The sequence below is a fragment of the Gracilinanus agilis genome, chromosome 2 (genome assembly GCF_016433145.1).
Source record: "Gracilinanus agilis isolate LMUSP501 chromosome 2, AgileGrace, whole genome shotgun sequence".
Taxonomy (NCBI): Eukaryota; Metazoa; Chordata; class Mammalia; order Didelphimorphia; family Didelphidae; genus Gracilinanus; species Gracilinanus agilis.
Window position 1 is genome coordinate 683008859 of NC_058131.1, and position 25868 is coordinate 683034726.

A 25868-nucleotide genomic window follows, 5' to 3' on the forward strand; every position below is an offset into this window, starting at 1 on the left:
TGGTAAGGGTGGGCAATGGGGGTCAAGTGACTTGCCCAGGGTCACACAGCTGGGAAGTGTCTGAGGTCGGGTTTGAACCCAGGACCTCCTGTCTCTAGGTCTGACTCTCACTCCACTGAGCTACCCAGCTGCCCCATCTTTCTTTCTTTTTTAATTAAAGCACCTCTGACCTTGAGATCATTGACTTAGAGTTGGGAGGTACTTTAGAGATATGAGGATAAAAAGAACCTAGATCAAAAGCTAGAAAATTAGGGTCCAGAGAAAAAGAACAACCTGTCCAAGGACACCCCTTTCCAGTAAAGTAGCAGAAACGGGTTTTGAACTTAAGTCCGTCTGATTTCCCAGGTTACAAAATTTAAAACTATACGGACATTAGTATTCAGATTAAGTGATGTCTTATAAAAAATCAGGACAAAAGTGCCTAAGACACTACAAGAGTCTCATTTCATGAAGATTCCCAAAACTAAAAGAAATACTTTTTGTATAGGCTTCTTCAAAATGAAAAGAGGAGGAGAATATGATCATGTTTTCTGCCTACCATCCTTCCTACACAAAATTTTAAGTGCCTACTATATGCTAGACATTGCACTATATACTAGGGAAACATACAAAAATAACAGCTTGCATTTATATAATACTTTAAGATTTGTGAAATGTGCTTTCTCTCTCTTGTGTGCAGGTGTATATCTCTTCCACATTTGGCTCTGTGTATGTGTATATATATGTGTGTGTGTGTGTATGCATATATATATATAGACATGTATATATAAAGAATACATATATACACACAGGTGTACCTTCTACATCTAGGGGTTAGGGGTGCAGCACCCCTGTAATCTAGAAAAAATGAGTAAAAAAATTTGGCTTTCCCTTTGTATCTGAATTGTATTCTTTTTGGGGGTATTTACAATACCTTATATGCATTTATGAGTTACTAAACTTTTTAAGATATCTCTACATTTCTAGCCTTTGTGTTGTCTACTGGCTTTTGCATTCTTTTCGCAAACTGTAACTTTTTACTTATTTTACTATTAAAAAAGAAACTGTGTGCATTTATTGTATTAAAAGATAAACTATGTTGATATTATACAATACTATACATAGATATATATTAGGCATTTCTGAGTCCCTAAACATTTTCTGTGTTGTCTGCTGGCTTCCACAAAATTCTCCCCAAATTCCCATTTAACTTCTTAAGTGGACCAGCAATATATTGAGTTCTGGATTTCAAGGAAGCATACCCAGGGGTCAATATGGTTCTACTAATTAATATTTCAGTGACTGATCAAGTCACACCTTCTCTGTACCTTATATTCCTAGAGGGAGTTGACTGAGATGATTTATGAACTCCTCTCTCAGGACCTTGTCATGCTTTCAAATACACAAAGTAACTGTCCTTTGTATAGTCCAAGATATTGCTACTGACCCACAATGAATAGGAAATTAGTTGATGGTTTTATTTTAATTGATGATGAATGTTTATTAGTTAATCCACATTCTCTCCACAAGTCCATTTTCTTAACCTGGTATGTAAAATTAGGAGATACAATCTGTGATGCTAGGAGAGGATTATTTAATTAGGACATGCTTTATATGTGTACAATAGTGGACTAAACCCTGTAGAAGATTATTATGATAGACAATTTGTGGTGGAAAAAAACTCCTGCATCATCTTAAGCAAGTTATTTCATGTTCATGAATCTTGGCTTTCTCATTTTTCAAATGTGGAGATTAGATTAGAAAATATCTCAGGTTCTTTCCAGCTCTAAATCCTATGAAACAATCCTCAGGGAGAGGGACTGCAGCAAATATTGGACATCAGGGCATATGGTTTTCCTGCCATGGTTCTTCTTCCCTCCAATTATTAGACCTTGGAAACAACTCAATATGCTTTACCTAGGAGTCCTAAAAGTGTCAGTGGCCCACAGACTATTTGTGCTGCATCCAGCCCAGTTCTCTCAGTGATCATCTTCACCCTTCCATCCCATCCTCACTGTCCAACACCAGTTACTGATGATTCCTATCCAATTTCCATAGAAGAGAATATAAGCACAAGAATTCTGGGAATAGTAATGTTTCCCAGTCTTATGGAGGAAAACTGGGGGTTAAATTAAATATTATCAGGGTTCTGAGGATGGGTAAGTAATAGACAAGGCAAAAGACTGGGATTAACAAGTTGGGAAAATATAATTTAGAATGGGTTTGGCAGTTGGACACCAGCACTTCTTCCAGTTTAGCCCACGAAATCATCATTCAGGAAAGCACAACCCATGTAAAAGGCCATGCTGCAGTCTGTTTCTTCAGTAATCTCAATTACTAAAGATCTGGTACAGAAGGTGTTCACCTCCAAAGTCCTTGGCACTGTCACATGGCTCAGCATCTGAAACAGTTTTCTCAATTGAAACACCACTAAAGGAGGTGCATTAGCATGTTTTGCCCCCTGCCCCAAAGAATACTGAGCCTTTCCTTATTACTTAAAGCTGAAATCTCTCTGTATTGTTTTGGTTCCCCCTTTCAGAACAAGTTCTAAAGCAGAAACTATCTTACTTTTCTATTGGTGTCCCATGATTTCCACATACATAGTAAGCATTTAATAAATGCTTCCTAATTGATTCATTCATCACATGCTGCCAAATTGATATTCCCAAAGTATATACAAGTGATTTTTCTACTCAAGAAACTCCAGTGGTTCCCTGGTGCCTCGAACTCCTGGAAAGAAGGAAGGAAGGAGAGAGAGAAGGAATAGAGGAAGGAAGGACTATATGTTTTCCCCTTTCTCACTTTAAAATCTATGGAGAAGATATTTACTTTAACTTTGGGGATATCTGGCCTCTTAAGCACTTTACTCAGATTCTATAGGGCACCGCACATTGGGAGAGGGCAGCACACTGGGCTAACATTAGGAAATCTGAATTCTAATTCCTGCTCAGTTTTAAATTCTTTCTGCGACCTTGAGCAAGTCAGAAGAAGAGGGTCCAAATCTCATCTGCTCTTGGGAGCAGGGCGACCTTGAACATGTTGCTGCCCGTCTCTGGGGCTCCGATCCCTGGTCTGTAAGCTGGGGCTGGAATGGACAGCCTCTGCGGGACAGCTCTGGCTCCTTCCCTAGATCTCAATTTCCCCTTTTCCCACTAGTCTTTAGCCAAGGAGGCGGAACCTTAACCAAGGGGGCGGGACCGGCTCACTCTCCTCCTTCCTTCCCCCCCAACCCCCCCGCTGGTGGGAAATCTCGCGATGCTACTGAGGGGGCGGCTCGCGATACAGCTGCTGATTGGTCTGAGGTAGGAGTCAAGGTTAAGGCTTAACTGGCCAGAGAGACCCTACCTGCTCCCTGACTAGTGACTGTGACTGTATTCCTGGGAGTTTGCAAACCATGGCCTCTCTGTCCACGCTGCTGTTCCGTGGGCCCGCCCTGCTCCGCAGCTGCCCCCGGCTGTCCGGGGCCCGCACCTACGCTGCGGGTAAGGCCGCGCCGACCCCGGGGGTGGGGAGGGCGGAGGAGGGAGAGGAAGAGTGTCCGCGAGGTCTGGTGGGTATCCGTGTGCCTGAGTGGATGGAGCCCCGGGACCCCGCTATTCAAATTCAGGTGTTACCATATGACTCTGCGCCAGTCATTGAACCTTCCGACTCAGTTTTCCCACCAGCAAAATGGGTCTAATAACATTCCCTTCTCCACAGGATTATACAGGGTTCGCGTCTGTAAAGCGCTTCGCAAGGCTTAAAGCGCTAGTTGCGTGTCAGTTATTATAGGATGAAGGTATCTTTGGCTTTCCGCCATCAAGAGTTTGTTTAGCACCTGCTTGGTGCCGTAGCCTGAATAAGAGAACCCAGAAGGGGGAGAAAAACTGCCCTGGCGGCGCTTACATTTTCTAGTGCCTTTTCTGAGGCCGCGGGACCTTCTAGAGGCCCTGGGCAAGCACAGTCGATTTAGAATCCGGAGGCCCTCCGAGATCACGAAACTCCCTAGAGAGTACAAGGTGCAAAGAGGAGAATTGAGGCTTAGCATTAGGAAAAAAGATTGAGGAACGATTCCTTCCTATGAGAATGCCCCCTCCCCCCTTCCATGCACAGAAAAGGCAGAATCTAATGAGAACTCTAGAATGCTGGTGAGAGAATGTGCCAGGAGTCATTCAAGCTTGATGACCCACACCATAGGCTAAGGCCACATTGTGAAGGGCTTTGAGTGACAGTTAAGAGGTGTCCAGAGGGTTCCCTTCCCAGGAGGACTTGAAGCAGAGGCCAGAGATGGAAGAGGGGCTCTTTCCTCTCAAATTCTGTGACTTTGCCCCATAAATTAACCAGTAATAACTGTCAAAGGAGGGGTTTGGACTGATATCCTCTACTTTCAAATCCATTGTTCTTTACAATGTATACATTGATGCTTTTTAAGTCACCTAGTACTAGGAGAGATAGATTGTCTCATGGTTTAGTGCTGGACAAGGCTGACCTTAGGAGACCTAATGTGGAGGGATGTGATCCTTAGAGAAGGAGGCCATCAGACCTATTGGAGAAAGTGGTCCTTAAAAAAGGAGGCCTTCTAGCCCTCCTGGGAGAGGTGTCCATTAGAGAAGATCCATCTAGGCCTATTGGGGAAGGTGGCAACTCTGGGTGAGTTCACATAAGTCTCTCACTCCCCACATGTGAAGAATGTGAGGAGTCAGAGAAGAAACTGGCAGAAAGGTCCGGAAAACTTAAAGGTTGGAGTGTCTAAAGTCCAGGGAAGAAATTTAGAATATGGAGTTCCAGAGAAAAATCAAAGCACATGAGGACTTTAAAAAGTGAATTTGGTAATGAGGTGACTTGGGATCTTTTGAAAGAGTAGTTTCAGGGGAATAAATGGTGGTAAAGGTGGGAGGACCCAGGTATAGATAACTTTTTATTTTATTTTATTTTTTTTCTTTAAACCCTTACCTTCCATCTTGGAGTCAATACTATGTATTGGCTCCAAGGCAGAAGAGTGGTAAGGGTAGGCAATGGGGGTCAAGTGACTTGCCCAGGGTCATACAGCTAGGAAGTGTCTGAGGCCAGATTTAAACCTAGGACCTCCCGTCTCTAGGCCTGGTTCTCAATCCACTGAGCTACCCAGCTGCCCCTTATAGATAACTTTTTTTTTTTTGACTTTTTTTTTTTTTAAACCCTTGTATTTCAGTGTATTGTCTCATAGGTGGAAGAGTGGTAAGGGTGGACAATGGGGGTCAAGTGACTTGCCCAGGGTCACACAGCTGGGAAGTGGCTGAGGCCGGGTTTGAACCTAGGACCTTCCGTCTCTAGGCCTGACTCTCACTCCACTGAGCTACCCAGCTGCCCCTATAGATAACTTTTTAAAGAAGATTAGAAGGGGCAGTGAATCTCAGTGGAATGAGAGCCAGGACTAGAGATAAGAGGTCCTGGGTTCAAATATGGCCTCAGATATTTCTTAGCTGTATGTTGCCCTGGGAAAGTCACTTAACCCCCATTGTCTACCCCTTAATGCTCCTCTCTCTGCTTTGGAAATCAGTACACAGTAAGGGTGGTTTTTTGTTTGTTTTGTTTTAAAGAAGTTAAGGAATTATTGTGGGAAAACCACACAATAGCAACTGGAAAGGGCAGAATTCCTGGGGATAGAAAAACAAAAATGCATCCATCTCTGCCTGCTTGGAGCTTCCTTTCTGCTGGAGATGAGGAGGACTCATATGGACACAATCAAGTAAATCCATACTATTTGCAGTTTAATTTGGATAGGAGAGGGAATAGAAAGAACTAAAAACTGGGGGAAAGGCCTTGTGTAGGAGGTTGTCACACTTCAGCCAAGATTTGACAGTATTTAGGGATTCCAAGAGATGCAATTTAGATGGTGAGGAGAGCATTCCAAGTGTGGCAAGGGCAAGAGCCTGGCCAAAGGCTCAGAGGCAGGAGGATAGAATGTTGTATACAGAATGCAGCAAGCAGGCTAGGTGGCCAGAACCTAGAACTTATAAAGGGAAGTAGGCTACAATCAGTTGAGAAAGGTAGGCCAGGTCCAGATTGTGAGGGGTTCAGTTGCTAAGCCAGTGTTTGTATTTGATCCTAGGGGCCATTGGGAGCTACTGAAGCTCCCTAAATATGAGAATGAATGTGTTCAGACCCTTGCTTAAGTAGCTCTATGGAGAATGGAATGAAGAAGAAAAGAATATCAAAGCATAACTCATTTTGTAATGGTGGTGACCCAAATGGCTGGGCTTCACTCTTCAAATATGAGTGTAACCTATCAACTGTGTCTTCTGTCCAGAATCGGCTTCCCTGAATTCAGGCAAGACCATAGTCACTAGCAAAGAATTTGAATAACGGGAAGACTTCTTGCTTTTTGCAATGATAAAAACCAGACAGGATGTATTTATTTAGTGTCTGCTATGTACCAGGCTAAGTGCTTTACAAGTATTAACTCACTCGATCCTCCCAACAACCCTGGGAGGCTATTATCATCCCCACATTATAATTGAGGAAACCAAGGCGGATCAATTAAGTGACTTGCCCAGGGTCACACAGCTAGTAAGGATCTGAAACCAAATTGACACTACCACTTAGCCAACCTATATCTTTCTTATTTGAACCCTTAGCAAATTTATCTGATCTAGCATTATAGGATCAAAATGTTTTTATTGTGAATTTGAAATTGCTTGATTATATGTCCTTAAGACACACAAGATAAGAAATAAGCCAGCACTTGTATTCTATTTGTATAGATGCGATCATGTTTGAACAGGATTTGCAATCTAAGTGATTTATTGGATACTTGGAGTTTACATAAAGCCTAAAAGGCAAGGCATAATATTCAGGCACATAGTAGGTGCTTAATAAATAGTGGTTGACTTTGGATCTGTGATTAATTTTTTGAACAGAGCATGTTCCATCTTTGCCCTTTTAAAACAAGAAATAAGTCAATACTCTTATGTATAATGCATTTTAGTATTGGACTCTTGGACAACAACATTCCCAGGGAAAGTGATTTATTAGATACCTGTAGTCAAAACCCCCAAAACAATGCAGCTGTAATAACTTTGGATCTGTGATTTTTATCCTTGTGACTGACACCCTCCACATATGCTTGTCACAACTATCTTTTCCCAAACCAGTATTATTCTTGTCCTTGGTTTTCCTTAAATCTTCTGGAGATCTACTCAATATGTTGTAATAGTTAAAATTATGAGACTGGCCTTAAATTTTATGATTTATTAAATTAAAAGTAGATGGAGAAAAGATAGAAAAGTAGGAGAAAGATATATATTTTATTTACTGATACTTCAGCTTGCTAAATCTATGGCCACCAATTTGGGCCCCCTATCACACCAATGCTCAAGAGAGCAGTCACCCACAATCATGGAAGTGGAGAGAGTGAGTCTCCCCCCCCTCCCCTCACCTCAGTTTATCAAACCTATTCTCAGCCTACTAACTCTCACACATGATGTCTCAGGAGCCTACCATGTTTTTCTAATTTGCCTGGGCCACCTGGGGAGCAGTCCAGGGGGTGTTACAGGGAATATCAGTCTGACCTCCTGGTCTCACGATATTCTTGGCTCCATTGCTCCATTTTTCTGGCTGTCGTTCTACCCTCATGACTAAATTTATTCAATGATTTCCCTCACACATATAAAACACCTTTATAAGGCCTTTTAATATTTTGAAGAGACCTGATCTGTGGCCTAGTGAGATCTGAAGAACCCCGAGTTTTAGGAATAGCTTGTGAGTTGGAGACCCCCAAAGCTTGTGCTTGTTCCCTGTTTCTTTGATCTGTCTCGTTTTCAATATGTGACTATCCATGACTTGCCTCAAACTAAACTCGTAATCTCTCCCCCCAAATCCATCCCTCTTCTAAACTTCTCTATTTTTGTTGAGAACACCACCATCCTTCCCAGTCACCAGTTTTGCGACATTGGACTCATCTCCAGTTCCTCAGTCTTCCTCGGTAGTAATATATAATCACTTTTTATAGGCTTCTTGATTTTACCTCCCTAAATCTGGCATCCATCTCCTTCTCACAGCTACCACCTCTCATTTAGACTGTTTCAAGAACCTCCTCTTTGGACTCCCAGCCTCAGATCCCTCCATTTTGTTCTTCCCTTGAGCTGCCAAAGAGATAGTCCTCCAGCACAGATCTTGTCAGGTCACTCTATTACTCAGTAAACCACAGATTCCTGCTTTTCAGCCTGCCTCTCAGGCCTCATTATTCTCCTTCACCTCCTTCATCTGCTTGGCCATTAGACAAACTGGCCACCTGGCTTTTCCATACACCGAACATGCCCTTATAGGCAGCAGGACTTCCTAACTTTTATTGTATCATGGACCTTTCCCAGAATAATGTTTTTTTTTAATGCATAAGATAAAATACAAAAGATTATAAAGAAAACCAATTACATTGAAATATAATTGTTGATGAGCAATATTGAAATATATATTGCATGAAAGTACTGGTATAACCTATATCCGATTATTTAATGCCTTAGGAAGAGGGGGAAGAGAGGGAGAAAATATGAATCCTAAAATATCAGAAAACAATTCTCACAAATTGTTTCTACATGTAACTGGAAATATAATTTAAAAAGAAATACAATTATTTATCTATCTATATAGCAATACACAGATGGATAATCTTTTTAATTTTAAGTTCCCAGTCCCCAAGTAAAGAACCCCTTCCTGCTCTAGACCCTTTATACATAAAAAAATTTCCCCTACTGCTAGTGCTCTCCTTCCCAAATTACCTCCTAATTTTAACTACTTTACATGTCTTTTGTTTTTATTAACTTTGTATTTGTGCTCTGTATATTTTTATGTTTATTTATTGGCTCCTCTAGTACAATGTAAGCTCTTTGTGAGTAGGGATCAATTTTCTTTCTTGAGACTTATTTCCCTCAATTCCTAACCTTAACCCTAAATTTTCCTATAATTTAGACAGTAATCTCTTTATGCTCACATTGAGCTTTTAAAAAAATTTACATTAAAATTAAATTTTTTTTTGCCAATTAACATGCATTTTTATCTTTCTCTTCCCTTGCTAGGAAAAAGAAAGAAGAAAAACTGAACCCTTGAAATAAATATGTATTACAGCAGTTAGGTAGCACAGTGGATAGAGAAACAGGCCTGGAATCTGGAAGACTTGGGTTCAAATTTAGCCTTTGACATGTTCTATTTATGTGACCCTAGGCAAGTCACTTAGTCCCAGTTGCCTAGCCTTTCCTGGTCTCCTGTGTTAGAACTGATAGAACAGAAGGTAAGGGTTTTTAAAAGAAAGAAAAAAGTGAATATGCAGTCATGCAAAACAGCTTCTCCCCTTGGCCACAGTTCAGGTGTATTAGCCAGTTTTGTGCAGTGACAGCCTTTTGGGGAGGGTTGTTTTTTAATCTGTAGATCATTTCAGCAGTGCAAACAGCCCCATAGACCTCCTATTGTACCTGGCCCCAACCTGTCACTGTTATAAGATCTAACTTAGGAGTAGGGTGGGGAGTGGTGGGGACCAGTGGCTGATGGTGTGTTTATCATTCATTGTGAGAGTGAAGGAGTGGGTAGAGGAGGATTGATGTGGTCTGCTTTATCTCAGCTGTTCTGCTCTTGAAATCATGGGAGCCACATGATATAGTGAAGAGCCTGGGGACTTGAGATCAGGCCCACCTGGTAATGGAAAACTGTGGAGCCTTGGGCAGTTTTCCTAATCTTTAAAATGGGAATAATCTCTATAATTTTATCTCACAAGGTTATTGTGAGGTTAAAATGAGGTGAGGAATGGGAAATTTTAAATGCTATAGGAAGGTCTGTTCTTCATGCCAGGCAGTCAGTAAATAGTTATTAAGCAGCCACTAGGTACCAGACACTGTACTAAGCACTGTGGATACAAAAAAGTGATAAAAGGTAACCCCTTACCCTCAAAGAGCTCACAGTCTAATGCTACTTGGTGGCCTCAGTCTTTCTCCCAGAGGGCCAGCCGAGGAAGTGGGCAGGGAGACAAGGAGTAGGGTAGGACATTGAACAGTATCTTCCTAGGTGTCCTTGGCCCCCTACTTGAGGCAGCCTCCTTTCTCTCTGACAAAAGCCAAGAAAAATTGGTGGTTTACCAGATAGGGTTTGTAAACTGGAGCTGATGACTTTGTAGTTATGTATGAAGCTAGAGTAACTGACTTCCCCACTTTCCCTCTGTTTCCCTCTCTTCCTTCCTTTTCTCCTTCCTCCCTTCCCTTTTTCTATTAATTTTTCTTTTCATTAACAATTAATTTTCTCTCCCTCTCTCCTTCCCATATTAAAAAAAAGGGAAAAACAAAACCTTTGTAACATACATAGTCGGGCAAAAAATATTTCAACATTGGTGATGTCCACAAATGCATCTTAGCTTGAACCTTGAATCTATCAACTCTTCTCTTTTCAATCTATACTCATTTTTCAATCTCTACTAACAAGAAACAAACCTTGTTGTTGAAAAGCAGGCCTACCCCAGGATTCTACTTTGGTTCAGTCTTGAGCCTACTTAAAGACTTTCTGGGGCCATATTCTGAGAATGGATGCCCCATTGTTGTAGGTTTAGGAGACTGGAGAAGGGTGAGCCCAAAGGATTACCTTGATTTTTTTTTCTCAGTGTGATGTTTCTTTGTGCTCTCTTATTATAGGTGGTAACTTTGAATACATCCTTACTGAAAAGAAAGGGAAGAATAATAATGTGGGGCTGATCCAGCTGAATCGGCCAAAGGCCCTGAATGCACTTTGCCAGGGCCTGATTGGGGAGATCAACCAGGCCCTGGAGACATTTCAAGAGGATCCATCTATAGGAGCCATCGTCCTGACAGGTTCAGAAAAGGCATTTGCAGGTGGGTCCCTTTGCATGGCCTTGCCACGATGGCCAGACTCATAGACAGCTCCTCTGTAGGTTGTGACTGACATTCCTCAATGCAGGCATTCTATTGGCTGTGTGTCCTTTCACAGACAAAAAATCAAAATTATACCCTCTTTGGTGTCAATCATGTCTAAAGTAATGGAGAAGCAAGTGGGAAATTGTAGGAAACCAACTGTTCTGCATATTCTTCAGTCTGTGCACTAAGACCTGAGAATTGGCACTTTGAATAAGCCTGTGAACTTCGCTAAGACTCTGTTTCCTCATTTGAAAAATGGCTGTTAAGGCTCCTTCCAACTCTAGATCTATGATTCCCTCCTACCCCACCCCTGGGATTTCACTGGTGTGGGGAGCTCCAGAAAGAATGTCCTCTGCCACTGTAGGTCCCTGCCATCTCTGCAGGTTGTGGCCAGAGTTTCCCAGAGCATTGAGTGGCAAAATGACTTTTCCACACAGTCAGTATTGGTAGTGTCAGGACTTAAACCAAGGCAGCCCTGACTCCAGGACAGACTTTCTGCCTTGTATTAATATGAGTATTACCAGAATTGTTTGGCCTAAAATCCCAGCACACCTTCTACAAGTATTGGTCTTAATAGAGGTCCCCACCACACAGATTAGTTTCTTTCTAGGCTTTTGAAGGTTGAAGTGATAAGGGATATAGCCTCACCTTGGTGGCAGATCTCCACTAGTTTTTCTCTCTTTTTATATTTATAGCTGGAGCAGATATCAAGGAGATGCAGGATAAAACTTTCCAGGCTTGTTACTCAGGGACGTTATTAAAGAACTGGGACCGGATCACCCAGCTCAAGAAGCCAATAATAGCTGCTGTCAATGGCTACGCAGTGAGTCTTCATGATGTTTCAAGTTTTCTTCATCCCAGAGGGATTAGTGATTTAATTCAACCATATAAAGCACCTAGTAGGGACATTTAAAGCCTAAATTTAAAAATTTCCCTCTTGGGGAGACTTCCCAGTTAAGATGGCTGCAGAGTAGAAGCAGGGCAACTTTTTCTCCTAACCGACCGATATAGTGTACCTCCAAAGAACAAAAAAAAAACAAATCCATATGAAAGAAGGGACCCCACAATAGGGCACAGTATTGAAGGTAGGTGGGATTTGGGCACTTCCACACTATAAGAGGGGGAAATAGCTCCCATCAAAATGTGTGTGGATCAACCCTCCCCCACCCCACCCAGAGTACCAGAGTTAGAGCGAGCGGGGGCACAAAATCTAGCTTCTTGGAAGCCAACTGGTACCACCAGGAGCTTGCCCCTGAGAGCAGCAAGACTTGAGACCCCAGGAGGCTGGGGAGCACAGACCTTGGGCGCAAGAGTGAGGCTGAGAGGGGCTGCAGACAGCAAAGGCCTAGCAGACAGTGGAAGCCAGGAGATTCGCAAAGTAGCCTCAGGCAAAAACTGCTCCATACAGTCTATTTGCCTTACTCAGACTTATGGCTGAGAAAACATAATGATGCCAAGCAAGGCCCAGGAATTACCACCAAGAAGACCAAGAAAAAACTCTAACACTTGACAACTTTTGCACAGAAAAAAACCCCAGAAAACAGAAGAGGACAAACAATTAAAGACATCCAAACCCTTCCCAAAAAATGAAAATGGGTCATAAGCTTTTGAAGAGTTCAAATCTGAAACCATGAGAAAGACGGAAGATATGTTGCAAGAAAATAACAGTTTAAAAGGCAGAATTTTGCAATTAGAAATTGAGGCTCAGAAATAAAATTAAAAGATAAACAAATTGAAGACCAGAAATGACCAGCTGGAAGCCTTGAAGAGCCAGATAGACCAGATCAAAAAGGAAAACCAAAAGATTATAGCCAAAAACCAGTCTTTGAAGGCTAGAATTGGGCAAGTAGAAGCCAATGATCTCACAAGACAGCAAGAATTAATAAAGCAAAGTCAAAAGACTGACAAAATAGAAGGAAACATGAAATATCTCAGTGAGAAGATAATAGATCAAGAAAACAGGTCTAGAAGAGACAACTTGAGAATTATTGGTCTTCCTGAAAAATCAGAAATTAATAGAAATTTGGACACCATATTACAAGAAATATCCAACAAAACTGCCCTGATGTTCTTCATCAAGAGGGCAAAATAGACATTGAAAGGATCCATAGATCACCCTTTACACTAAACCCTAAAAATTTCCCTCTTGGAACCCTCTAGTTGTAATTGAGAGTCAATAGGCACTTATCCTATTTGGGTATCTGGAAATGTAGGAGGATTTCAGGAGGAGCAGCTTCTCTCCCAGCAGTCAATTTCCTCGTGAAAACTTTAAATTTTGGGTTCCATTAATTGATAAAAATAGAGTCCTCATTTTATTGTGTTGTGGCCCTCTGTGAATTGAATATCTTTTTTATCTAAGAAATAGATGTTGTAATTGCCTTTATTTTTTATATTTTTTAAAAATTCTTAACTTAAACTCCAAAGAAAAATGAGTATTTTGATATATAAAGCAGGACAGAAAAAGAAGTTTGTACGTTTATATAATAGCTTGTTTTTTCTTTTTTAAGTATATAATAAATACAGTGTGTAGCTTTAAAAGCTTCCCTGCTTGTGTTTCCATCTGGCCTTCCCTCTGTTGTTCCCTGTGCATTCTTGTTTTAAAAAATGCTTCGTTGACACTCTCTTTCTTCTTTCTGACAACCCTTTTTTTCCTTGCTAACTTCTTGATGTTTCCTACCTCCTTCATTCCCCAAATTGGACGGATGAAAGAAGGAAGGAAGGAAGGAAAGTAGAAAGGAAAGAAGGAAGGAAAGAAAGAAGGAAGGAAGGAAAATAGGAAGGAAAAAAAGAACAAGGGAAGGGAGAGAGTGAAGCAAAGAGAGGGAAGGGAAAGAGAGAGAGGCCCTTGTAAACAATTTGCATAGTCAAACACAATAAATTCCCTCATTAGCCATGTCTGAAAATGTTTGTCCTCAGCAGATTTAGTCCATTGTCTTTGTTTCTGTTATTATATAAATTCATCTCCCCTCCTATTTACTTCTCTATGCTTGAGTTTATACAAGTCTTCCAAAACCATCCTTTTTGTCATTTCTTTGAAAACAGTAATATAATACTGTATTACATTCACATACCATAATTTCTCCAGCCATTCCCTGATTGATGGACACCTTTACTATCTAGTTCTTTGCTATACCAGAAAGAACTGCTATTGACATTTTTTACATATACATCTTTTTCTTTGCAGTATAGGTCTAGTATGGTAATGACTTTGGGGGAATAATTCCAAATTATTTTCTAAAATGGCTGGACCAGTAGCTGACTCCAACAGAGCCCATCCAACAACTGTCATTCTTCTTTTTTTTTTTTTTTTGTCACATTTGCCATTTGATGGGTGAAACCTTAGAATTGCTTTCATTTTAATTTTTCAAATAGTGATTTGGTGTGCTTTTTCATATGACTGTATATGTGTGAAGGAAATTATTGAGGGGACTTTGATCAAGAGGATAGAATTGAAACTCTTATGCCCCATGTAGTCAGCAGGAAAAGCCAGCAATTGAGGTAGGGGACAAGGAGGCAGGAGGCAGGCAGGATGTCCCCTGGTGACCCCCTCCTTCACACATATAGCATGAATTTCTTCCTTAGAGCATGGCCTAATCCTATTCTTTAACCATTTGTCTCTTTAGAAATGGTCATGTCCTTTAGCTTTTCAGACTGTTTGCTGGGAATGAGGTTGTCACTTGATGCTCTTCTGGATCCCTGGCAGAGAATCTGAGAGGGATTTGTGCTTACTTGTTTTTTTTCTGGTAGCTGATGCTAACATATAATTGGACTTCTAACCAGATGCTTGCTCAGGGGAATCAGTGTCTTGAGGAGGTCTTCATTTTCTACATCTGTAAAGTGAAGGGGCTGCATTGATGAGGGAATGGCTGTTCCAGTTACGATATATGAATATAAAAGGATATTTATGCTACAAGAAGTGATGAAGGGGATGGTTTCAGAGTAACTTGGGAAGATTTATATGAACTTATGCAGAATGAAGTGAACAAGACTAGGAGAACCATTAATACAGTAACAATGGCATTCTAAAGACAAATGACTTTGAAAGACAAAAATGTTAAAGCAATGACCTACCACAGATCCAGATAATGCATGATGCATACTACCCTCCTTTTTAGAGGGAAGTGATTGGCTCAGGATACACATTGAGACTTTTTTTGGACATGACAAATGCAGGAATTTGTTTTGCTTGATTATGCATATTTGTTTCAGGGTTTTAGTTTTTGTTCTTTTCATTGAGGGGTAAGAGAGGTGGTAGGAAAGAGAGAAGCTGGATTTTTGTTAATTGAAAAAAATTTTTACTTAAAAATAGCTCAGCAAGGCTGAGGGACTTATGAGAAAGGAAGAACTATGGAAGAAGAAACACAGAAGAAAAACAACTGCTCGAATATGTGGGCTGATGGGGATATTATTGGGGATGAAGACACTAAGTGTTAACTAGTCCAACTATCAATAATATGGAAATAGGTCTTGATCAATGATACATGTAAAACCCAGTGGAATTATGCATTGGCTAAAGGGGGTTAAGGAGGTTTGGGGGAGAGGGAAAGAACATGAAATATCTGACTATGGGGAAATATCCAAAAAATAAACTAACAAATAAACAAACAAACAAACAAACAAATAAATAAAATAAAAATAGCTCAGCTCAAACACCTTCCCCCCTCCTGGAAAAAAAAACAACCAAGAATAACAAAATACAAAATATAATTAATTTAAAAAATAAAATGAGAGATCTCACTTGCCTTCCATCTTTCTTGTGCTGTGATAGTATTTTAATTTTAACCAATTAATTAATCTTTTAAAATTAATCTTAAAACATTTTTTTAATACATTGATTGACATAAAACACTTTCCTCAATGTGCTTTTCCAGCTCTGTAGATGAGTTAAAAAACACAATTTCTTTTTAAAGGCTAATTAGAAAGAATGCTTCAGGTTTTCAGCCCACCATTTCATGACTGTAGGTAATGTATCTTGTTGCCTGTAATTGCTGCTTTCAGGGATCGGTGCCCTATGATCCCCTATAGTAGAGAAGGGATCGGGAGAGTAAGTTTTGGCTTATGGTAAAGATTTTTTTGGTTTTTTTTTTAACCTTTACCTTCCAACTTAGAATCAATACTGTTTATTGGTTCCAAGGCAGATGAGAGGCAAGGGCTAGGCAATGAGGGTTAAGTGACTTGCCCAGGGTCACACAGTGAGTAAGTGTCTGAGGCCAGATTTGAACCTGGGGCCTCCTGTCTCTAGGCCTGTCTCAATCCAATGAGGCACTTAACTGCCTCCAAGATAAAGTATTAAAGATGTTATCCATCCTCTGAGGCCTTAGGTTTAAGCAAACACTTCACTCTTCAAAAAAAAAGACTTTTCCTAAGCCTCTTTTGTTTTAAGGAGATTTAAAGCTGGCAAACAGAATAATTCTTGGTTTGGTTTCTGCTCTAGGCTGACAATATTTTCTTTGGTTTTGCAGCTTGGGGGAGGCTGTGAGCTTGCTATGATGTGCGACATCATCTATGCTGGAGAGAAAGCTCAATTTGGACAGCCAGAGATCCTAATAGGGACCATCCCAGGTAACGAGCCCACAGGCCAGGACAGAAATTCCTAATAGTGTTACTGAAGTTGTCTCCCATAGGTAACCCTGGGGTTTGGGGGCTATGCTGACAGAGCCCCAGCACACTGGCCGGTCTTACCCAGCTAATAAATGTAGAGAAGAGAGAGCTGCATTGCCAGAGTGCCGTCTCGCGCGCGCGCGCGTGTGTGTATGTGTGTGTGTCTGTGTGTCTGTGTCTGTCTGTGTGTGTGTGTGTCTGTGTGTCTGTGTCTGTGTCTCTGTGAATGTGAGTGTTTGGTATTGGGTTGTTTGGTTTTTTTTTGAGAGCCCAATAGTTATTCTTTAATTCCTTCTAGGTGCGGGGGGAACTCAGAGACTTACCCGAGTGGTTGGAAAGTCCTTGGCAATGGAGATGGTTCTTACAGGTGACCGAATCTCAGCTCAAGAAGCCAAGCAAGCAGGTACTGGGCCCAGACTCTTCTGTGGCTGCCACTTCATCAGTCCGTCAGTCAGTCAACATTCACTGAGAGCCTCCTGGTGCTCTAGGATTTCAAAGGAAGACAAAAGGTCGCCCCTGCCCTCAAGAGGCTCACAGTCTAAATATACATAGAAACTCACAATAGGAAATTCACTCTCACCCTGTGCCATGGTGAGAGGGAGGAGTCACATCCATTGTTTTTGTCCTGTGTTTAAACAGACTGTGAATCCTCACAATTCCTCCAGCAAGGGGGCCCGAATTCTTTTCTATGTGCTCGAGGACCTCGATGCTTATAGGCAGCAGTGCTGGCTTTTGGCACCAGTCCAGAAGATGCGTGTTTATCCCATGTGCCCTTTCACTTTCCTCACTTCCAAGAGTGTCTCCAAATGGGGTTTGACAGAGAGGAATTTGGTCCTTTCTTTCCCCAAATTATTGCTGCTGGGAGTTTGGTTCAGTCCAACCTCAGAGAAAAGCCAACAAGTCACTGTTGGATTCTCATTCCTGATACCATTCACACAACTTCTTTGTGGGGAAACTTATAGTTCAGTCTCGATGAGGAGGAGAGGAAGCCCAGAATGTGTACTGGCTGGATGGATTTGTTTGTTGATTTTGGAAAGGTATTTACTGTTCTGTGAGAAACTGGTCTTTATGGAATATTTTCAAATGTTGTTAGTGATGGGGAAACAGGGATTTAGTACCTCCCAATGTATTTTGCTTTGCTGTTTACCTTGTTTCTTGCTTTAGGCCTCGTCAGCAAAATTTTCCCTGTGGACAAGCTGGTTGAAGAAGCCATCCTGTGTGCTGAAAAAATTGCCAAAAATTCAAAAATTGTGACAGAAATGGCCAAAGAATCCGTGAATGCAGGTAGAGAATTTAACAAAATGGAATAGAGTGGAGGGAAATGCCTGGGGGGAACAGAGCTCTAGGGGATGATTCTCAAATCTGAAATGTAATGGCATTTAAAGGCTGCTCCTAATTCACTAATGAAATTGTGGATAAAAATCCTCTGGATTCTCAAATATTTCAGTTGAGACTGGGGCAAGGTGATCTCAATGTTTCCAAACTACTGTTAGTATAATATTTAGGGCTAAGGATGAAAGGGGCAGCAGTCTGAGGGGGATGGATCTTTGTTCAGTTGCTTTAGTCTTGTTTGACTCTTTGTGACCTCATTTGAAGCTTTCTTGGGATTCTGGAATTGTTTGTTATTTCCTTCTCCAACTCATTTGACACATGAGGAAACTGAGGCAGACTGTGTTAGGTAGCTACCAATCAAGCTAGTAAGTGACTGAAGTCAGATTTGAATTCATAATGATGACTCCAGGCATGGCCCTGTATGCATTATACCACTTAGCTACATTGATCACTTCCTGTGTGTGTTGATGTCCACTAAAGCTGGTCCCTCCCCCAGGCCTGTGGCGGGTAGAAAGTGACCCTACAGCAAAGGCCATGCCAGATAACCACTCATGATGGGGAGGGGACAGAAGGCAGAGACAGGCTCCTGCAACAGAAAAGGAGAAGGCATTACAGTCAGGCCTTCCCCTGCTTCCTGAATTGATTAAAATGGCTGAGCAAGATGCCTTGCTGCTTCACATTGTAGCAAAATGAAAACTCTTCCCTTCATAACTGCCTCCTAAAGCAGATGGCTTTTTATTAAGCTAAATATGAAAGCCACACTTCCTAGGTGGCTCAGGGGTTAGTGTGTCAGGCCTGGAGCCAGGAACATTCCTCTGAGTTCAAATCCTGCCTCAGAGATGTGCAAACTATGTAACCCTGGACAAGTCATTTAGCCTGGTTTGCCTCAGTTTCCATATGTGATCTGGAGAAGGAAATGGAAAACCATTCCAGTATATTTTTATCACAAAAACCCCAAACAAGGTCACAGAGTCAGACATAAATGACAACAGTACTTCTGTACTTGTTAGAGAATTTAGTTAAGTACAGACATTTACCCTGTGCTAAAATCCCGTGACCTTGGCTGTTTGTCCCATATTCTATTTTCCTGAGGTTTTTCTTTTTCTGTCGTAGATTAGATCATCATAAACAAAATATCTAATCCAACTAAAGCTGGATTAGTTTTTTTGCAAAAAAAGAAAGTTGTTACCATTCTCCCTTAATCCTTATTAGAAGGTTAGAATAAGACCATTTGAATGGTGTTTAGCTTCTATAAAGCCATATTTGGAAATTATTGGACTCAGTGCACCCCTTTTCAAGGACTCCTGGGATAAATTTCTTCATAAGACTTACTTCTAGGGAAAAAAATGAAAGTATGTCACTGCCAAATAATCTCAGTCTTTTGTCAGATGAAGGATATGAACTCAATGTGTTCTCTTATATTATCTTCCAGGAAACTTAGAGTCCAAATTAGTCCCTTGAAATAGTAATCAGCTTATTTTAGCCTATCTGGTTCTCTTTTTATTTCATAAGACACCGCAAATCCTTTTGGAGGCAAGTGGACACTAAGTAAGACATTTCCTAAGGGCAGCCTCTCTTCGCCTGATTTATCTTTTTACCTACTTCCTTGTGCCTCCCAGAATCCTGGCATCCATCTTATTCTAAGCTTTGAGTAGGGATTCTTGACCTTGTTTTTTTCTCATAGACCCCTTTGGTAGTCTGGCGGATCCTATGGATCCTTCTCAGAACAATGCTTTCAAATTTGGTATGAGAGAAATATCTCCTTGAATTCATGTGGTAGATAACTGCTAAAATATATATAAACATTCTGACAAAACTTTTTATAATTATAGGACAAAGTATAATGATACTATGTAGTTGCATCAGAATGACAAATGATTCTTTTTAAACATGTTGCAATCCCGTACGTTCCTCTTAGGCCCTCAAAGTGAAAGAGAGGATAGATCCAATATCCCGTACTTCCTTTAATGTTATAAAAGTTAAACAAATTTAAAGCCATCACCTCATTCCTCTCCTGAGGAAACAAACTTCATCTACAGGTAAACTCAGTCAGGTTACAGATTAAACTACTTATAGAGAATTCAGAGTAGGTTGATTGTGGAGGATTTACTAGTCCCCCTGAAGTCAGGGACAGTGAGATTCTTCCTCTGGCATCTTATCTAAGGAATACTTAAGATTCTTAAGTAAAATCTGACAACTCTTGGGGCAACTTTTGTTCAAGTAAGGATAACTTGAAAACAGACTTTTGGTTAGCCTAAAATTGCAAGAATGACCCCAGAGTCCTGTATGATAAAAGGGAATCAAAATTTCCCATAACAGATTACAAAAAACAATTACTTTAAAATACAGTCATCAAAATATTAGAAGTTCTTAGTTTGTCTATGAATTCTATCACAGACCCCTTAGAATTCCATGGACTTAAGAACCCCTATCCTAAGGGCATTTCCTGACTTCTGTTTGACCTGCCACAAAGATCTCTAAATCCAAACCAGCCCTTGTACATAAGCCTCAGAGTGAAGAGGAGGTAAGTGTTTAGGATTCTTTTTTTTTTTTGTCCCATGCTGCTTGACTGGCACAGAAGAGGGTCTTTCCCTGGTACATTTCTTGAAAAGAAAGGATCAGTAAGCCCCCTACAGATTAGAAAGCAGTGGCCATGTCAGTCTTTTTTAACTGCTGTGAACAAAACTCTACAAGAACAGGACCAGAAATTGGGAAAGTTCTAGACCTAAATAACGCCAGTGATAAGCTTTGTCCTTAGGTTATATCATGTTTTCTCTGGGCCTGTCTCCTCTCTTATCAAAGGCCTGGGATAAGCAGATACCAGGGGTGCTTGAAGAGCCCTTCTTGCACATTTTGCTCAACCTTTTCATTCTTCATTCTATTTATAGAATTTAACCTTCTACAACTGTGTGTGTGGGGGGGGGGACAATGAGGGTGAGTTGTGAGACCCTCAGATTCATGAGGATTGAAGTAAGTTTTTTAAGTGTTTCTGAAGGAATACCACATGGTCCTGTTGGGTAACTGCAATTTCAGATCAGCTGCAGTGAATCATTAGCTGCCATACACAGACTGAGGGCATCGTATCTGAGTTGGTGCATGAAATGCCCAGCAAGGTGCTCTGGCACATCCTAGGGGACCTCATGGCTTCTGATATTCTGTGGAATCACAAGAGGATGAAGCTAAACATGAGGAAGAATAAAGCTAAACCCAGAGGCTACCATAAGTGACCACTTTTTTTTTTTAAGTCACAAAACAACTTCATCATATCAACACACACACAGAAGTCCTGCATCTTGCATCTTCTTGACTTTTAGAATTTGTTTTTCAGCTTATGAGACGACATTAGCAGAAGGAATTAAAACAGAGAAGAAACTCTTCTATTCCACTTTTGCCACTGTGAGTAAATGGTTTAGCCATTGTTGATGCCCCTGCTATCACAAAGAAGCTGGAGTTCAGATTAAAGTCTTTATTCATGTGACCACAGTTTGAAAACAGGAGGTTATATAATTAAGGCCTTTATGATGATGTGGAGGCAACTCTGGTTCTCAAGAGTTGTGCCAAGGGAATTCAAGCTTTGGCAGGGCCTACCAAGCCCAGAAGCCTTCAGGCATGTTCTCAGCTATCATTAGAAAACCAGCCTAACTAAGGTTGAAGGGTTCCTCCCCTTCCCTCCCAGAAGGTTGGCTCTTGAATGCTGATTTTTTTTATATCAAATAAGATCGCACATAAAGAATTCCATCAATGCTAATGACTACTACTGCTATTATTATTAATTATTATTGTTATTGGCATCTCATGAGGACTATTTACTAAAGCATGGAGGGGCCAAAGCCTACACAGGTAGAGGGAGCATCCATCCTGAAAGACTTCCAGGTTTACTGAAGTGTGTAATTAATTGCCACTTTGACTTGGCCAGGAGTGGTAGTTGCCTCTTGCCTAGCTGGCTCAGCTCCGATTTTTAGATTTAGTTGGACATGTTTAACTTGTTGGAACAGACACAGTATAACATAAGAAAGTCGAGAGTTAGAAAAGAATAATTCGGGCTTTAAATAGAACGATTTGTCATTTCATCTTTTTTTACCTCTTGCCATCTTTTTTAACAGTTTCTCTAATTTATGAAAAACACCGAAGGCAATTAGAATATTGTACTTTAATACCAGAGCCAATGGGTGGATCAAAGGCTCACAGATTTAGAAATGATAGGGGCTTTAGAAGCCATCTAGTCTAACTCTAAAGTATATGTGTCTTGTGTAAAATGCTGTATCACCCAGATTTTAACTTTGGGACCTTTGAAGCCTTGGGCTAATAATTTTCCAATGCTCACTGTTAACCAAAGGAAAGAAACTTACTTTATGAATTCTCATTCTTATTTCTTTATTACTGGTGGGTGCCCACTGTGCTAGAGGTTTTGTGGAACAAATGAAAAAAAGAGGCTTTCCTAGCATATGGGAGTATGAGTCCCATAGGGGACCTAAGATAGAAGAACTCCAGTTCAGGGAGACCTAGATTTGAATCCTGCCCTTGATACTGATTGGCTGGCAAGTTGTTTAACCTTTCTTTTTCTTTTTTTAAACTCTTACCTTCTGTCTTAGAATCAATACTAGGTATTGGTTTTAAGGCAGAAGAGCGGTAAGGGTAGGCAATGGGAGTTAAGTGACTTGTCTGGGGTCACACAGCTAGGAAGTGTCTGAGGCCAAATTTGAACTCAGAACCTCCCATCTCTGGGCCTGGATCTCAATCCATTGAACCACCTAGCTGCCCCCTCACTTAACCTTTCTAAGCCTTGGTTTCCTCTTCTACAAAATGAAGTAGTAATAACAACAACTATTCATAATTGTCATGTCTCATCTACTTTTAAAGCTTAAAACCACTTATATTATGATAAAAAGAGTCTTGGATTTACCAACTAGGCCCTGGGTTCTGCCCCTGTAACCACCTCCTTGTATGACTTGGAGCAAATCACAGAACTTCTCTGGGCTTCCATTTTTACCCATGGGTCCTTCTCAGCTCCAAAAACATAGGATCCCCTGAGCTATGACTCTGCCACACTCCCCAAAGTGTATGTTCCAAGTCTTTTTCTTCTAAAGTCTCCCCTATTCCCTCTTTCAGCTATAAAATGAAAGAATTAGACCAGATTCTAAACCTGTGAGCCTCTCACCCACTGGTTATGTCTTTAAAATATAATTTCCTAATCATATTGAAATATTGCCTTCTCCGTGTTTTCCTAATATTCCCTACAAATGCTGATAGATTCTTAGTAAATGTTTATGATTTTGATATTGGTGGGATGATGGAATCGAATGCATCCAACCTTGCTTTTGCCAAGAGATTGGCTTCAGTGGGTAGAACAGAGCCTAGAACACCACAGGTTTTGTATGGGAGGTGAGAGTAGATATATATGAGCATAGGAAATTCATAGGATGTGGAATGTTTCCATGGCTATAATTTTTCCTTGATAGGAAGAGGTTAGGAACTGAGAGAGGGAAGATTTTCTGTTGATTTTAACTTTTCCCTTTTCTTTGTGCACAAAAGGAGGATCGGAAAGAGGGAATGACTGCATTTGTGGAGAAGAGGAAGCCCAACTTCAAGGACAAATAACTGTTGTCTTATACTTGAGAAGTGCAAAGAGACTTATATTTTTCTTTAGAAGTGATTTTTTTTAATAAAAATAAATCATAGCTGTTGTGCCCAGGTAAACTACAAATGACACAATATGCCTCTCTTCAGATTGAAGCATTACTTTGGAGGACTGTGTTCAGGGCCTGCTTTGCCAGTTCAAAGATCACGCCTTTCTCCTCTTGGGTGCACCAGAATGCAAGGCCTTGTCTCCAGACACCAAAGCAATTTATTTGCCTTAATGGATCTGTCTCTACTGCATCATCATCACTCCAGTGTTTCTTACCAGTGTGATCTTATCTGGTGTTAGCTCAGAAATTCTTTAATGGAAGGTATTGGTGTTATGTATTAAAACAGCTTCGCTTGATGTAAGGGACAAGGAGAGGAGCTTCTGGCCTCAGCGGACCTCAGTCCAGACCAGCCTGTTGTTGTCACCATCATCTAAATGTAATCATGTCAGTATGAGAAACATTTCCTTCCTGCTTTGGTACTTATTTCAATTATATGGATAAATCATTGATTAAAATAACTTTTTACTCATTTTACCCTTTGTCTAAAGATCTGAGGGTAAAAACCATCTCATAATAGTGCCACAAAACAGATAGCCATCATGCAGGAAGGTATCAGCCTGTTTTTAGTGTGATTACTTGTTACTTGGACCAACATCATGTATCCGGCCTCCTCAGCTAATGGGAACACAGTCAAGATCCAGGAAGGAGGCCCAGAATGCTTCTGCGAAAGCCTGTTAAGTGGAATTCATGCATTTCCTCTTGGGAGACGGCCTCCTTCAGAGCCTGTTGACTCTCGGGTTAAGCACAATTCTAGCAGGCCTGGCAGTCTTGCTCCCCAGCCAAAGCTGCAAGTTGTTAGTGGGAGGAGGCTTTTTTGAGGCAGCCTGAGCCTATGGCAAGAAGTGGTTGTGGGTGGATAATGAGAGAGAAGATAGAAGAACTAAAAAGTAGCCACACAAACTCAAAACATCGTGTTCTGGGACAATTTAGGGGAATGAATAATAGAGTGAAAGTCTTGAATCTGGAATCAAAAGGTTTGTGTTGGAGTGAGCTAGATTGGACCTTAGATGTCATCTAGTCCAGCTCTCTACACAGGAGGAAACGAAGGAAAAAAAGAGGGTAGTGACTTTTTTATGCAAGGTCACCAGAGTAAGTAGCATAGCTGCTATGTGGCCCTGGGCAAGTCACTTAACCATTGTGTGACTCAGTTTCCCCATTTGTAAAATGAGGATCATAATGGCACCTCTGGCCATTATCAAATGTGATTATAATTGTAAAGCCATAGCATATAGTAGGCACAATCTAAATGTCAGCTACGATTATTATTCAGACTTTCTAACTCATTCTACTATACTACACTCCCACCTTAATTCAATGATTTATTACTTGTATGGCCTTGGATAAGTCTCTGCTTCATCTCTAAACAAGAAGACTGGACTTAGATGATTTTTCTAGGCCTTTCCACTTCTCACATTTTGATGGCTGGGGGTAGACTTGTATATCTTAATTTTTTTTTCTTTTTTTTTTTTTAAACCCTTGTACTTCGGTGCATTGTCTCATAGGTGGAAGATTGGCAAGGGTGGGCAATGGGGGTCAAGTGACTTGCCCAGGGTCACACAGCTGGGAAGTGGCTGAGGCTGGATTTGAACCTAGGACCTCCTGTCTCTAGGCCTGACTCTCACTCCACTGAGCTACCCAGCTGCCCCAAGACTTGTATACCTTAATAACCCAGGAAGAGGACATAATTGTGACTAACTTATCTGGGAAAAGGCAAATTGTACTTGGCTTATAGACTGTACCTGCTTTTCACAACAGAAAGCATAATGGCATATTTTAGCTCACCGAGGACTGCATGGATATCTATAAGTTAGCAGAAGACCCAGATGGAGACCTGCAGTGTTTGGTATGGCCTCCAAGGAAGATTTTTGGGAAGGCATGGGCAAAAGTGGCAAAGAATGACGGCACAGCCTCTGACGTGACCAATTCTAGGATCTCGTGATCATTGCTTGACTTCCACAAACTACCTTTAATACATTCTAGAATTATATTAGGAATTGGATTGTGAGGATAAGTGACAAGGGATAGAGAGAAATTCATAGATTGTCTTTAAGAGGAAAGGAAGAGAATTTAGATACAAACCTTGGGAGAAGATTCTGGAAGGAAAAGAGGATGTTGGGAGTTGACTGTTACTGTCACTCCTGTTCTAGCTTTCCACTGAGCTGGATCTTTGCTCTGGCGTCCCCTTGGAAGAACTAGTCTTGTGGAAAGATTAGGAATTCCTGGGTTGGATCGCTAAATGGAAGGGAGACTCTGTATGATTAATATGGACAGATGATCAGGAATTTGTGTAACCTGATCAGACAGGGTAATTTCCTCTTGGTCAGAGAGCAAAGATGGTTGCACTCTCTGCCCTAGGCCAGTTCAATCTGGTGAAAGGGATAAACAGCCAGCTGTGACAGGG

General features: G+C 41.0%; 1 protein-coding gene across 1 annotated transcript; it reads left to right on the forward strand.

The window, feature by feature from the left end:
- Window positions 1-3290: 3290 nt before the first annotated feature.
- ECHS1 (enoyl-CoA hydratase, short chain 1) lies at window positions 3291-23941 on the forward strand. Its single transcript, XM_044662873.1, has 8 exons — window positions 3291-3461; window positions 10608-10805; window positions 11543-11670; window positions 16310-16409; window positions 16747-16851; window positions 17613-17732; window positions 21109-21176; window positions 23313-23941. The coding sequence occupies exons 1-8, from the start codon at window positions 3374-3376 to the stop codon at window positions 23376-23378; spliced, it is 873 nt and encodes a 290-aa protein (XP_044518808.1). The 5' UTR covers window positions 3291-3373; the 3' UTR covers window positions 23379-23941.
- The last annotated feature ends 1927 nt before the right edge of the window (window positions 23942-25868 follow it).